The 14,584-nt window shown below is 45.5% G+C and overlaps 1 protein-coding gene across 1 annotated transcript; it reads right to left on the reverse strand.

The window, feature by feature from the left end:
• Positions 1-928: 928 nt before the first annotated feature.
• SEC11C (SEC11 homolog C, signal peptidase complex subunit) lies at positions 929-14,002 on the reverse strand. The gene is made up of 6 exons (XM_090285429.1): positions 13,822-14,002; positions 8,343-8,452; positions 5,346-5,495; positions 3,372-3,491; positions 1,722-1,779; positions 929-1,132 (listed from the first exon to the last, which is right to left on the reverse strand). Exons 1-6 carry the CDS (start codon positions 13,906-13,908, stop codon positions 1,079-1,081), a joined length of 579 nt encoding a protein of 192 aa, XP_090141555.1. The 5' UTR covers positions 13,909-14,002; the 3' UTR covers positions 929-1,078.
• Positions 14,003-14,584: the final 582 nt, after the last annotated feature.

A 14,584-nucleotide genomic window follows, 5' to 3' on the forward strand; every position in this document is an offset into this window, starting at 1 on the left:
CCGCTCTGGCAGGCCCCGCGCGGCCGGTCCAGGGGCTGGCAGGGCAGCCGGGGCACTCCCTGGGCACGCGCCAGGAATGCAGAGGCTCAGGCCTCGGCCCACCTCCCGCATCAGCCCCCGCAATTAACAGCAGCCGGGCATTTACATGCTTCCCTCCCTCCCACTTCTCCTGACTCTGCCAATGCCCCCCACCCCTTCTTCCCTGACCTCCCTGTGAAAAGCACGTGGACTTTTGCCCTCCATATGCTTACCCCAATTTCTCTTCCCTCATAGCCTCTGTCTGTCACTCCTGAAATCAGGACTCAGTTTCTTGTCTCTTCCTCCCATTTGGCTGCAAACCCCATCCCGGCTGGGGCTTTATATTCCCAGCACCGAAGACAGCAGCTGGGACATGAGTGCCTGACAAATACTTCAGTGAAGGACCATCTATGATGCAAATAAATTAAACGTGGAGATGCCTGGGAACCTGAGGAAAGGGACAGGACCCTTTCACCTGTCTGCACTTTTTGCAGCTTTTCATAGGAGTGTGCACTGTTTTATAATTTACTACACACTTTAAAATAATTTACCCAACCATCTCAAGATATATCAAACCACCAAAACGAAGCAGATTACACCTTTCGTTCTACAAGCAGTTTTAGGCTTAATGAGTTACCAGATGCTACTTTAATACAAAAGAAACAATCTCTTTTCCAGGGCCTGTTTGTTTCCCCCTGAAATGCCACTGGGTTAGGCAAAGAATTTTATTTTTGAAACTCAGACGTTACAACTCTATTGTGTGGACAATGCACTGTCCCCCGCCGCAGCGGGCCCAGAAGCGCTGCCTGATTCCTAAAGTGGGGAAGAACCGCCACCCCGCTGCAGGGTGACCACCACAGGGCAGGCAGGCAGAGCGGATCCACATCAGAGCCCACGAAAGACACCAATCTTTACTGATGAGGCATTTATTTGGTCAAGACACAAACATCTCTCGACATTGTTTCCCTTTTATACAGAAAGTGGAACGTTTCAAATATATTAGTTGTTCTCTTTTTCAATAGAATCCATTTCAATCTGGTCCCAGGAACTGCTTCTCATTTTAGGATTCGCGTTTCAGTAACACATACGCACCCATTACAGCCAAAAGAGCGTACTGCAAAGAAAACAGAACGGAAAATTACCGCGAGGTCTACAGATAAATTTGATTTGTAAATGTGTTCAGGTGAAGTCTGTTCATATCGGGCTGAGGACAGAATCAAAAGGTGACCTCGCCCCCCATGCCTTGTTCTCCAAATTAGCTGTTCAAGGGCACATTGTGGTTAAAAACCCAAAAATGTATTGAAGGACTAAGGCTCAAATCTCCAAAACGCAGCTAATGCACCACTCATTCCTGCGTAGGTTTCCTATTGTTTTTCAAGTGTTTTTTAAAAAATACAGACACCATTTTCATTGACATTTGGAAATTGCCATTGCTGAGTTTATTGTACTTTTTTTTGTTTATTTCTATACTAAAAAGCAACAAACACAGGTGCCATTTTAGAACACAGTATGAACATAAAAGATGAAAGCAGCTGTTTTAAATACATAATTGAAATGATTGTGTTTATTTTGTAGCTAATGAAAAACACTGCAGAAAAAACTAGCAAAACATTTTAAACAAACTGAGTCTTTATAGTTGCACGTGTAAAAGCTCCAATTTTTTTTTTTTTTTTTTTTAAACACAGAGACACATAAATTCCTACCTTGAATTTTGGATAGTCGTTCATTATTATGGTGACCATACCAACATATGGTAAAAACCTGTGAGATAAAAAGCCAGAAATATCAGAATTGTTTGTAATATCGTGGCAACCTTTGAAAACACTATAAATCAGCTAACTTAGAAAACAGGTCTTCCTTGGGCGCGCCACGGACCGGGGCTGCTGGGGGACTGTCACTCCTGTCTCAGAAGGCCTTCGGACAAAACGTCCGAGCCAACAGCCAGCAGCGTTTCTTAAGCAGGCCCAGGATTTCAGCTAGAGAGGCTCCTAGTCTCCGTTTGCTGCACTCCCAATAACAGAATTAAAATAGTTGAGCTATTTGTACCAATGCAATGGGCAACTTTCATCAACCTTGTTACTCATTTTTCAGTACAGAAGTCAGACTCAGATAGCCTCTCTAAAAACCGTTGTTAGAGAAAGCGTTTCAAGTATACGGGTAATTAGTTTCCTCTAGAATCATCATCATTTTCATCCCTCAGTGCTTTTCAGATGTGGCAAACAAGTATATTGGGCAGTGAATACAAATCAATGTGAATCTCATAACTTTCACCCAAACACGATTATGATCCCAGAGAGAGAAGGTTTGAAGCACTGGCAAGGCAGCCATTACGCTGACAAAATTAATGTCACCCAGGGAAGGAAGGTCACACACTCTTAGTCACCTTGGGTCTTCTTTAAATCAGTGGCTTCAACCTCCCACTTATACAAAACCTATACCAGAATTTCTAACATTACAGAACGGACCAATTAGAGTCCGTCTCACCTCCCCGCAGGCATTCAGGAGGAAATGCAACAGAGTAAACGTGGTTAAAAGGTGAGCAGGGAGAAAGAGGCATGAAACTACAATCTGATGAATAAAGCTGAACCCTAGAAAATAGGAACCAGTTTTCCCCACAGCCTTACACAGCTGGTGGGATTTAGATCAGGTTTTTAAAAAATGCCTTTCTAACAAGGGTTCAACACGGAAGAGTCACCAGAAAGAGAAGAAGAGTTTTTTTTTTTTTGTTTTCTAATAAGAGTATATACTGTCTGCTGTCAATCAGAAACAGAACCCTTTGCTGGAACAATTATGCAAAGATAAATATTATAAGATTTATCACAGAACTGTTTTTAATAGTGAAAAACAGGAAATGATCTTAAAAGCCACCAAAAGAGGAAGTCATGATTCTCAGGGGACCGGCATGTAGCCATTTAAAAAGCTATAGATGTAGATTTGACACTAAAAGCTATTTCCAACTTCCTACTGGGTAAATAAATAAATAAATTGGTCCATGTAAAATGCTATGTTACATATGCATACACATCTGCAGGAGATACAGCAAGGATCTAGAATACTCACTCAAGTGTTAAACAGTGGTTATCTCTGTGAGGATTTACTGTAATTGTTATTTAAGACCCACAAATAACTAATCTCTAGAGGAGGGTTTATTTCAAAAAGTAGTTTCAAACCCATGACACAGATAACATATTTGCATTCAGCCTTAGCCTTTAGGTGCTTGGTCAGTTCTGAGTTTTACTTGGCTGTCACAACACCCCCAGAGCCACAGGCAGCCCCCTGACATACACTGTTTAAATGAATGTTTCCACTGTCTTTTCCTGAATCTTCCACGTGACTTAAAAGCAGACCCTCACCCTCTGGCTCTTCCCACCACGTCCTTCTTTTCCAGCCAGTTCTGGCCTTCTTTGTACAAGCCTCTGTCGTCGACTTCATTATTATCTCCTTTGGTCAGAAATTTGATGTCTCCGTTATCTCTGAAAAACAAAATAATGTCCTTTCAAAAGTTATTTTCAGCACCATTAGAACAATATTAGTTTATCCAACAGTGTAGAGCCAGATACGAGCATTTAGAAAAGCAGTCTAAGATAACCTGATCTTTCCTGGTCTAAGATGACTGTGTACAGATAACCATTCAACCAAAGCACAAATCTAACGGCAATTTTATAGACTTAAATGCTAAAACACTCTAGTTACCCTGACAACCAAAAAGTACAGCAAAGCACAAGGGCACCAGGAAGGCAATGATTAGCTTCCAGCAACTGTTTCACTCTCTTAGTCCTCACGGGCCAGCTTGTTAACATGGATTATATTCCTCTTCACTCTGGACGTGAACTTGATCTCAGATCACACAGATCTGAGCACACGGTAAGTCAAAGGCAAGTGTCCTTTTCCCTTTCCTCAAACACTTTGCCCACCAAATGCAGACTGTGTTAATGCATTACTTCTTTCTCCACTGAGCAAAGTGGTGTAAAATCCAGTTTGCAAAGAAATAGGAATCACAAATGGCCTAAAACCAGTGTGTTAAACACACGTGGGATTCATTTGAAACATTCTAAACTGGTGCTTACATAGCCTCGACACTAGAAACACAACATTACAGCATTATAGAGCTATAAAGAGTGTTTTGTTTCAGTAGACAAATAAAAAAATAAAAGCTCTATTAGAATTTGATAAAAGCTTAAAAGCCCACAAGTGTTTCAAACCACACCAAAAGGAACAAGCCGATTTGCAGTCACGGTTTTAAAGGGAATAAACAGGATAAAAATCTGGCAGTCTCTCACAATTCATGCAGATTACAGCAAGTCATCATTATTTCCTCTACTTCAAACAGTTTCCCATCTTTAGAAATTATTTTCAAATCAGGTGAGAGTACTGTCACATCGTGACTGAGTATATCTCTTCAACAGTTCACAAGTAGAGATCAAGTAACGTTATTGTAGTAACGCAAACTGAAACAGGGTCATTCTAATACTTAGAGTAAAATGAAAGGAATATCTCTACATCGCTGGGGAACCTGGAGGCAGTGAACGGAACGGGACTCTCTGGCATGCCCTCATACACCCGGGATGGGTCATGTGCCATCAAAAACACAAATACACAAACCTAAATTTAATTCCATACCTCATGCAGGTGAAAATGCGCCACTAAGCCTGAACAAGGGTAAAGGAATAGCCAAGTATATAAACTGTAACATTTTCACCGATCATGTGTGATTGTAGTATCTCATGGGAACATAATGTAACTGAGCTAGAAGTAACCGTTTCTGGTTCTCAAAGAGTGTCTTATTAAGTCATCACTGGCATTTAATGGAAAAGCAAGGCCATTTGTGGGGGTCCGGGAGAGAATTGATGCAGGGTATGTAATGGCAAAGTCATGGGAAGAGTTGGGGAAAGGGATTTTTATCCACAGGGCTAATACTGCTGTTAAGAATGTCACTTGGTCCAAAGTAACAAATAAAATGGTAACTTTCTGCATTTGAGAAAATAATTCTCATATCAAAATAATCTTCAATTATAATGGGATTTGATTATCTTTGGGACTCCTTCAAATAACTAATATTATGCCATAATACATGCCACCTTACTATTTTCAAGTTCTTTAGTAAGCATCAGTTCATTTAATTCTCAAAATCACCCTGTGAGACACTGTGGGTGAAGTATTACGTTCCCATCTTATAAATTGAGTTAAGTAGCAGGTCCAAAGTCACCGAACCAGAAAATGGCAGAACTAGAAACATAATTTGGTGTTTTTGCACTTTCTAATCAACCAGTAAAACATTCTACCAGAAATTTACATAACGCCACCAGAAAGAAATAAAGCCTCTTTACTTTTCATGAACTTTGATTACTCTGTGAACTATTGGGATGTCCCGTCCTTCCACCTTAAAAACGACGATTTCACCAGCTCTAATAGGGTCTTCCCGGAAATTTGTCAGGAAGAGAAGGTCGCCCCTGTGAAAGGCTGGCTCCATGCTGCCACTAGAAAGAAACAAAATCACATCCAAATTACCCCGGAGTCACAAGGGGAACATTTCAAATCATAATAAATTTAATAATAAACATATGAGTTAGAATTTCAACATTCATCAATAGCACAGTAGGTTTATGAGCTATAAAACAAGCCACAGTGTTTCCTCCGGACTGCGCAACGCGGTCACATTAAGTAAGAAAGGAGACGATTTCTTCTCAGGTTTAAGTCTGAGACTGAGCCACGTGGCTACGTAGGGGTCACACGACCAATCGTGGATGAGCTTGTTGAGGGCTGGAAGCAGGAGAATGAACCACATTAGTCAAGAAACAGAGAGCTTTAAAGGGAAACAGGGGTTCCCCATGGAAGCAGCTCAAGAAGTTAGCCCCCCATCCCTCCCAGCCCCGCACACCTTAAACCTGTCGGCACATGGGGAACACAGCAAGGAGACTGCCTGTCACTAACTGCCTGCCGATGTGTTCATGTGTAGTGAGACCAGTGACACTAAGCGTGGTAACAGACCTAGTAATTAAAACTAGGAGATCGGAAAAGAGCGGTAGAACGGGCTAGAAATATAAATAACTAAGAGGGAAAGAAAAAGAAATCTGAGTAACAATAAAGTTGGGGCTTTTGTCCCCCAATATGAACGTTTATTTTGTCTTTTTTTGAAAATAAAACATAATTGCTTTAGGGTTTTGTCTTCTTTTAAAGAATAATGACTAAAATACCTAAGATAATTTCTTTATCTACCGCTTCATCCTCCTTCAACAAAATTCCTGAAAACAGCCAATGGGAAAGTGTTTTTATAAAGCGACCCGGGCAGGTCTCCGAGGTGGGAGTCCGGCATCAGGAGCCGTTACCGTGGCCCATAAGGAAAGCAGTTTCTTGAAATGTCTCACCGACATCAACTTCCTCTTGCTTGCCTCATGGGCCAGGCACTCCCCCAAGGTCAGTGTTGCCCAAGGTCACACCTCTCCTGATGCCAACAGTTTATGTTGACAAACCAAACTGCTTTAGAACTGTAAAGGGTGGTTAAAAAACAAAAAGTCCCTACAAACTGCAATCTCACAACAATTGTCTTTGTGTGTGTGTGTGTGTGTGTGATTTAACAAGAGCCAGAACATCTCAAACCTAGGCTCGGCTCTGCCAAAATGACTGTGAGATGCAAGCGACCCGGCCTTTCTGGACCTCGGGTCCCCGGCTGTTAAGTGAGAGGGCCCATCTAAACGATCTCACTCACATGTGGAACCTAATGAACAAAATAAACTGACAAACGAAACAGAAACTGACTCAGATCCAGAGAACAGACTGACGGCTGTCGGGGGGGGGGGGGGGGGGTAGGGGGTAGGGTGAGAAAAGGCGAAGGGATTAAGCAAAAATAAATAAAAAGCCCTCACAGACAAGACAACAGTACGGTTATTACCAGAGGGAAGGAGGGGTGGCGGGGTGAGGACAGGGCACATGGGGGATAATGGTCATGGAAGGAGACTTGACGTGGTAAACACACAATGCAATATACAGATGATGTATCACATAGAATGGCATACCTGAAACCTATATAATTTTATTAATCAATGTCACCTCAATAAATTTTTTTAAAATAATTTAAAAAATAAAAATAAATTTGAGCTTTTTAATTTCTTTTTTAAAGCCTTAAAATCTATCTTTCCAATGAAATTTTAGTAGGAAGTCTAATATGTGATATATGAAGTGAAGCTGTCATAACTGAGGTGAGGCTACAGGTCTCGAACCCATGAGCGTGGGCCCCTGCTCCCTCCTAACTACCACCCGGACCCCAGGGCACTCTCGGAGCATAGTGCGAACCCCCAATTTGTGAAAACACTGTATCTCTAGAAGCGGGCCCCTCGGCGGCCACACAGGGCAGCCTGGTGGGGCTGGGCCCATGGCAGACGCCCGTGAGGCAGCGGTGGGCTCAGCGGAGGGAGGGGCACTGCCTCGGGAGCCCAGAACCCTGCGTGCTGGTCCTGGCTGCTGCACCAGCCAGCTGTGACCCTGCCCAAGTCGCCGCTACAGCCCAGGGCCGCCTGCCAAAGAGAGGACCTCCACCCCACTCTCCATAATTAAGACTCAATGATCTAAGACACATGCACAGAGAGCATCTTTTTTTTTTTTAATTCCTCACCCAAGAACATTTTCAAGAGAAGCATCAGTTGGTTGCTTCCTGTATGCACCTGGACAGGAATCAGACCCACAACCCAGGTATGTGCCCTGACCGGGACTCAAACCCAAAACCTTTTGGTTACGGGACGATGCTCCAACCAACTGAGCCACACCAAGCGTCTTAAAGCACCAAGGGCTCCTGAACATGGTTATTCAATTTCAAATTGTTGTTAAGTTTCTCCCCTTGCATGACTGGATGGCTACATGATGTCAACTAAAATATGAACTCCTCTAAAATAAACAAGCTGTACTTTATAAGAGTAGTAGTCCGAGAGTAGCCACTTACAGCAGTGCTGCGGAAGCTTAAAAAAAAACACTAGACACTCTGCTACGCACTGGGGATATCTACCCCTGCCTATTTGGTACAAAGAAACTCAAGTAACAGTTTTAAATTACCTCTTTAAAAATCAATTTGTACACAAATGATACATTATTATCATTTTATTAAATTGTCATTTGACATGGATTAAAACATTACAATACAAAAACATATCTTTTTGCAGTGGAGCATTAGCATGGACATGATAAAAGCTCTGAATTGTCTGTTGGAAAAAAATAAGATTTTCAACAGAAGCCAGAAAAAATAAAATAAGTCTCACGCCAGTATCACGAAGCCTGTTATCCGGGTGCAACAGCGAGCCTCGGCTGCGGCGCTGCGGCGGGGCCAGGGCACCTACCTCAGCACCACCACGATGGGGCTCTCGCTGCCAGTGAGGACGATCAGGCCTTTCCAGATCATGAGCGCAGAGGACACGATCATGGCGAAGTTTAAAACCTGGTAGTAGAGCTGGACGGGAAAGGTCAAACCAGAGTGAACAAGGGCAGAGTACGCACCAACCCTAAACTGTGTGTGTGCTTGTTTTTTAAAATAATGCAAAGCTGTGATAACCTGAAACAAACTTACACAGCCTACAAAAGCAGGTAGTCTGTCCACTTTTGCCCGTGGGATGAGGGGAAAACCAGGTGTCCCAGGGACCTGCTTTGCTAAAGCTTCGCTAAGACTGACTAACTTCTCCTGGATTTCCCAGTACCTTTGACCCGGGAAGGGTCCCGCCACTCAACTCCGCCGCCAGGGCCCAGCTGCAGCGCGGGGTGCGCACAGCTGACCTGAGCACCTGCGCGCAGCGTGGCCACCTGGGACGGCCCTCAGCTGCCTGGCCGAAGAGGCCCCGACGAGGCTTCGGAGTCTAGGGTACTCAGCAAGGGGGCGCTGCTCTGTCTGAAAGTACATGTTAGAAGTCAACAAAACCTTTAAACACCTGCACGGTTGGGTTTGCCACAAATGGAAAATCACCTGAGTCCATACAGAATTCTAAGCCGCACCTCAGACCACTGAGTTAGACCCACGGGGCTCGTCCTCATCCGCCCTGTCCCTCACATGCTGAATGAAGCACAAGGCTCTCCCTTGCTCACAAGTGCCTGCCACCCCACCAGCCACGGGGAATGAGGGGAAATGCAACACCTGCCCTTGGTGCAAAACCCGGTGGAGCTGCGGCTGAATTGTTGGCCCAGATGCCCTCCGTCCTCCAAGAGGCCATTGGCACAGAAGCCACTGTGCCTAGTGCTCCTGGAAATGTAAGCCCCTAAGGCCGTCTGCCCTTCCTGTCCTCTGCAGGGCTCTTACTCTGGCCTCCAGCTCCCTCTTCACAATCCCTGCGGTTGCCATGGTGACCTGAGGGACCATGGGGATGGCCCACCCAACACTGGCGTCCCAATTCCTGGGCCTCCTGATGGCCAACGACCTCCTCCCTCCGCCTGAGCCACCCCCCCTCGGCACCACGCCTGGGACTGTAACTGCCCAATCCCGTGTCTCTAACCCCCCACCTGACCCCCTCCACCTGTCTTCTGGCACCTGTGTCACCTACACGGCAGGGCTCCTGTTCTTTCCGGACCTGCGCCCTTCACGGGTCTCTCCATCACCTGCACGTGGTCCCTGCAGCCTAGCAGCGACATCCTCCACTGGGCCCGGCAGCCCTCACTCCAGGACCTTCCCTCCAGGGAATTAACGTCCAGACCCCTGCCCAGGAGAGGAACACCTCCAAGGGGCTGGGGAGGGGAGGTCAGCTAGAGATCTGCTTCTCAGCTTTTTCACCCGATCAAAGTGATCTGGGTCCCACCTCCCCTTCCCTGGCAGGCACAGACGATGCCGGTTCGCGAGTCTTTGGGAACTCTGTGGCATAAGTGGTGATGCTGTTCCTCAGTTTCCCCCGCTGCGCTGCTGGCTTAGATTTGGGCTTTTTCTGGCTCTCAGTTACCACTCTTTCATCAGTTTTCTAGCTTCTACTTTTGATGGATCTAGTTTCCTTTCCTGGTTTCGTATCTTGGAGCAAAAAGGAAGTAAAATCCTACAACTATAGTTTTCCAGGGAAGAAATGCAAGTGGTGAATAAACATGTTAAGTGTTCAGACCAAACCCTGCCTCTCCCCACCGTTTTGCCTAGCAAATTTAAAGGTGTTTTTTTTGTTTGTTTTTTAATGCTAATACTCAGTTCTCAGCAAAGGTGCACTGTGCTGGGAATGCAAGGGGGCACGACCCTTCAGGAAGCACTTTAGCCTCACAAGGTTGTTCTTAGCTCAGTAATTCTACTTCTTGAAATTCCGTCTACAATAAAGGCAGCTGGGGGATTGTGGCCCAAGATATTTACCAGTCTTATTTCTAACAACAGGGACAAGGAACTATATGAGCAATAATAGAGAAATGACTGACTAATAATGGCAAGTTACCGAGCTACTTACAAGAATGCACAAAAACTTTTCATGACATGACCAACATTTAAGATCTGTTAAGTGAAAAATGCAGGCCATACTAGAATCTCCACAAGCAATAAAACAGTTTAGAAAACACACACACAAAGGCCCAAGATGCTAACAGAGGCTATCTCAGTGTGGTGGAATTATGAATGATTATATTTTCTGCTTTCAACTATTTCTCTATTCACTTTTTTTAAAATATTTTTTAAATTTATTTTTACAGGGAGGGGAAAGAAGGGAGAAAGAGAGGGAGAGGAACATCGATGTGAGAGAAACATCAATCAGTTCCCTCTCGTACACACCCTGACCGGGGACTGAGCCCTGACCGGGGACTGAGCCTGCAACCCAGGCATGTACCCTGACTAGGAATTGAATGAATTAATTCCGAAACCTGTTTAAAGGAAGTGCAATTTGACAGGATATTATATGTTATTAAAATATTCATTTGGAAGAGTGTGGAACAACATGAAAACATATTCTGATGTGACACTAAGGAAGGAAAAGCAGAGCTCAAACCGGTCTCTTGCTAAGATGACACCTATGTGAAATTATGAAATCCAATAAAGGACAGGAACGAAAGTGGGGACACAGGAAGTGAATTAAAATAACTGAGGATCTTTTGATGTAATAAATGAAAACAGGAAAATAAATGTAGCTCAAAATAAAAGTGGCACACCATTTTTAAAACCTCTTTGGCTATTTATTATGTCAATAGCAAATTATGAAACTATCATTAAATTCCCAGGAGAGTGAAAAAAGGATCCTGCAGTGGTAAACGGGCACTGTGATGCTTGTCAAGTAAAATCGGTCTGGTCACATCAGTCTAAAGCAGAAGCCCTCCACTGCCGTCCACTCAAAAACTTTTCCACCTGCTCTGCCTGACTCGGAGGATCTGTTAATAAACTTTGTTTCACTATGAATTACAGATCTGATTAGGAAAGCCTCAAGCCACAGATTTAAACAGAGATTGTCGTTTTTAGAGAGGTTTTCAAACCGTTAGGCTCCACCCTGCAAAAAGTACATTACAGAAACCTCACCATTTACCTAATAAAGACCGGGTGCTACAAATATAGTTTCCAGTACGAGTTCCTATGCTTGAAATAGTCATCGAGGGGAAGTAAAATAATTTCTTAAAAAAACCTTCCTTTGAGCAAGACATCTATTTGCTAAAGCAATGGGCAATTATACAAACACCTAACAACAGATCACACTTCCAACACTATGTCTTTAAGGGACCTACTCATCTGAGTCTAGGATTGAAATCCTGGAATCTACAAACATATTTTGTGTATTACTGACACTATGACAGATGTCCTCCACCCGCCCCCGCCCCTCCCCCCTTTAGAACTGCTGACAAAGTGCCTTTGTGGTTGTTCATCTTTGCCTTCCAACTTTGTATGCTGGGCACTAAATAACCCAGCGGAGTTCAGAAGCGAGCCCACACTCAGCCTTTGTCAACCAATGGCGAGATGGCCATTGCCTGAGGGTTTTAAACAAACATTTGAGACCACATATTCTGGCCCACAGAGCAGCAGGAATGCCAGTAGCTGTATTTCTTCTTCCCTTCCTCACTGCAGAAAGAAAGAGGCCTTGTTTTTGCCTGTGGCTCTTGCCTTAATTAATTAAGAGTAAGCAGGGGCAGCAGAGAGAGGAGGTGCGACTTCCAGGATCAGTGGAGCATGCCTGCCTGACAAGGGGTCACAGCAGGCTGTCTTGGAGGGGAAAAGAAACAAGCTAAAGGAAAAGCTTAAAAAACAAATAAAAGTACCAAGAGGCGGCCTATTTGAGCTTCTGAATATTAATTAGAAGACTAGGAAAACAAAGGCAATGCAACAGCTACTAACAGGCGTTATCCCTCTTCCAAAATGGCTTAGGGATTGATACATTCAAGGCCTTCTCCGATAGTCTGCAATTATAATCATCCGTAACCACACCAATTTTAGAGACATTTTAAAAACCTAGCCAGTTAAGTCTAGGTTTTTAAACAAAGCTCTGTTTCCTAGAAGATTTTTGGGGGGACAGTATCAATGCTCAAGACATTAGCCGCTGGTTTCTCAAGCTGGTGATAATCACAGCCACAACTTGTCTTAATCACAGCCACTCCCAGGAGCTCATCAGCTATGCACACCTAGAAACAACCAGATTCTAAACAGAGCTCATGAAATGCAAATCACCAAACTCTCCCACATTACTGCACTAGTCTGAAATTCTATATGGAAAAAATATATATATCCGGAGGAATAACTTGTGCCCTGCCATGGGCATCACCTCACTCAATACAGGACAAAGGAAACAGAATGCCACCAAAATCATGACAATTGGTGCCACTTTCAATAACAATCACAACTTCCCAGTAGAAGGGTTCCATTTTTCTTAGCACACTTTATTATTAGTATCAATAGAAGTATTAGGATCCATTAATATCCATCACGGTATTTGTGCCCTACAGGTCCCCGAAATTCCCCATCTAGAAGCTTAAGCGATCTCGTTTTTCCCGGAGGAGAGAGCTTCCTTTCCAGTCCCTACTCCTCTTTCTTTACAATGAAACGAAAGACCCACAGGCAGTGATCCGGGCCAAGACCTCACTCAGGAGAGAGCAAAAAGGAAGTCTCCTCTGAGGTCACAGAAGAGTGAGACACCAACCCCAGCTGCCCAAAGATGCCCTGCTCGCTGCCTCCTAGACGCAGGGCGCAGTCAGAAGATAGAACCTGAGAAAGTAGTTAGAGATACCTGAAAGGTCCACATTATCTTAAGTGAACTGCACTTCAATAAAATTAAAAAAAATTTTAAAGGAGTCAGAGACTTCTGGAATCCCTTCTGGAACACTGCTTCAGTCCACACGGACTGAGCACCACCACTGAGCTCTCTAAGCACAAGGAACTTTATTTCGTCCAGACGCACGGCGGGGAAAACACTTCCCCGGATGCGAAGAAACTAGTCTGGAGGCACTAGCGTGCAGTTCCCATCGTCGGAAAGTTCCTTCCTCTCGCCGAGGTAGGCGGCGTTCCTCCGGGCGTCAGGCCTCGGGAGCCCGGCAGAGAATTCTGTTCCCCCTTCCACGGGCTGGCCCTTTAAGTGCGTGCAGACAGCTGTCACTCACAGCCGAGTCAACTCTCTTCTCTTTCTCAACCGCATTTGACACCCACAGGACTAGAATTCCATTTTCTTCCCCTTTCTGGCCACCCTCCCCTCGCTGGGCTCTTGGCAACGCAAGAGGGCACATACACCTGCCCACACGTGGGTCAGTGCGGACCCGAACCCCGGGCCTATGAGATCCTGGGGCGAGAGTCGCAGGGCGCTGTCCTTGCCAGAACGCTACCCCGGATGCCCTGACTCCCCGCAACTGCAGGCAGCCTCGGCCCCCCCTCCCGGCCCCGGGCGCGCCCCCCACGCGGGCCACCCTTACCTGGCGCTTGTTCATCTTTCTCAAGTCCCCGAAGATGTCCAAGCCGGACGTGGGGAGATGCGTCCCCACAGCGCCCGCACGCACCATGCTGGGGTCTTGGGGCCAAGGGGGTCCAGAGGACTCGTGGAGTCACTGACAGATGCAGAGCTCCGGCCGGGCCCCCGCCCACCAGCCCGCGCGGCCTTGCTGGCCACGTGACCAGCCATTTTCTCAGGCGTCTGGGAATCGTAGTCTTACGAGTCTTGACCACCAGTGTACCTGGAAGGAACCCGAAGGAAGAAACTACCACTCCCAGAATTCCGCGGGGCGAGAGCCTTGTCCAGTGAAGACCTAGGGCTCCCAGGGAGGGCTGCGACGGGGCTCGGCAGGCTTGTCCGACCTTTCCGAGGGAACCTGGGGGAGCGGGTGGTCCTGCATTTCGCAGAGGTAACTCGGAGAAGTGACTACTCAAGAGGAACCGAATTCCCCAAGACTCTGGTCAGGCGCCAAGAGGACACCTAAAGCTCCCTAACATTTACCTAGCCGTGTATCTTGGCCATTGGATGACTGCACGATGAAGGCGGAGCTTCTACACTGGCCTGGCGAGCAGTGCTGAATCAGGGCGGAGCCTGAAGATGGGCATGGCGGGTGGGCGGGGCTCTGGAGAGGCGGGACTTTTCTAAGCTTCGGGGTTCCGTGCTCAGCAAGGTTAGTAGGATTTGAATATAAAGTAGTATCCTCTTGATCGTAGCTGTGTCGCAATGGATATTAATTGAATGAATGA

The sequence above is a fragment of the Furipterus horrens genome, unplaced genomic scaffold, assembly GCF_987537825.1.
Source record: "Furipterus horrens unplaced genomic scaffold, mFurHor1.1.pri manual_scaffold_8, whole genome shotgun sequence".
NCBI lineage: Eukaryota > Metazoa > Chordata > Mammalia > Chiroptera > Furipteridae > Furipterus > Furipterus horrens.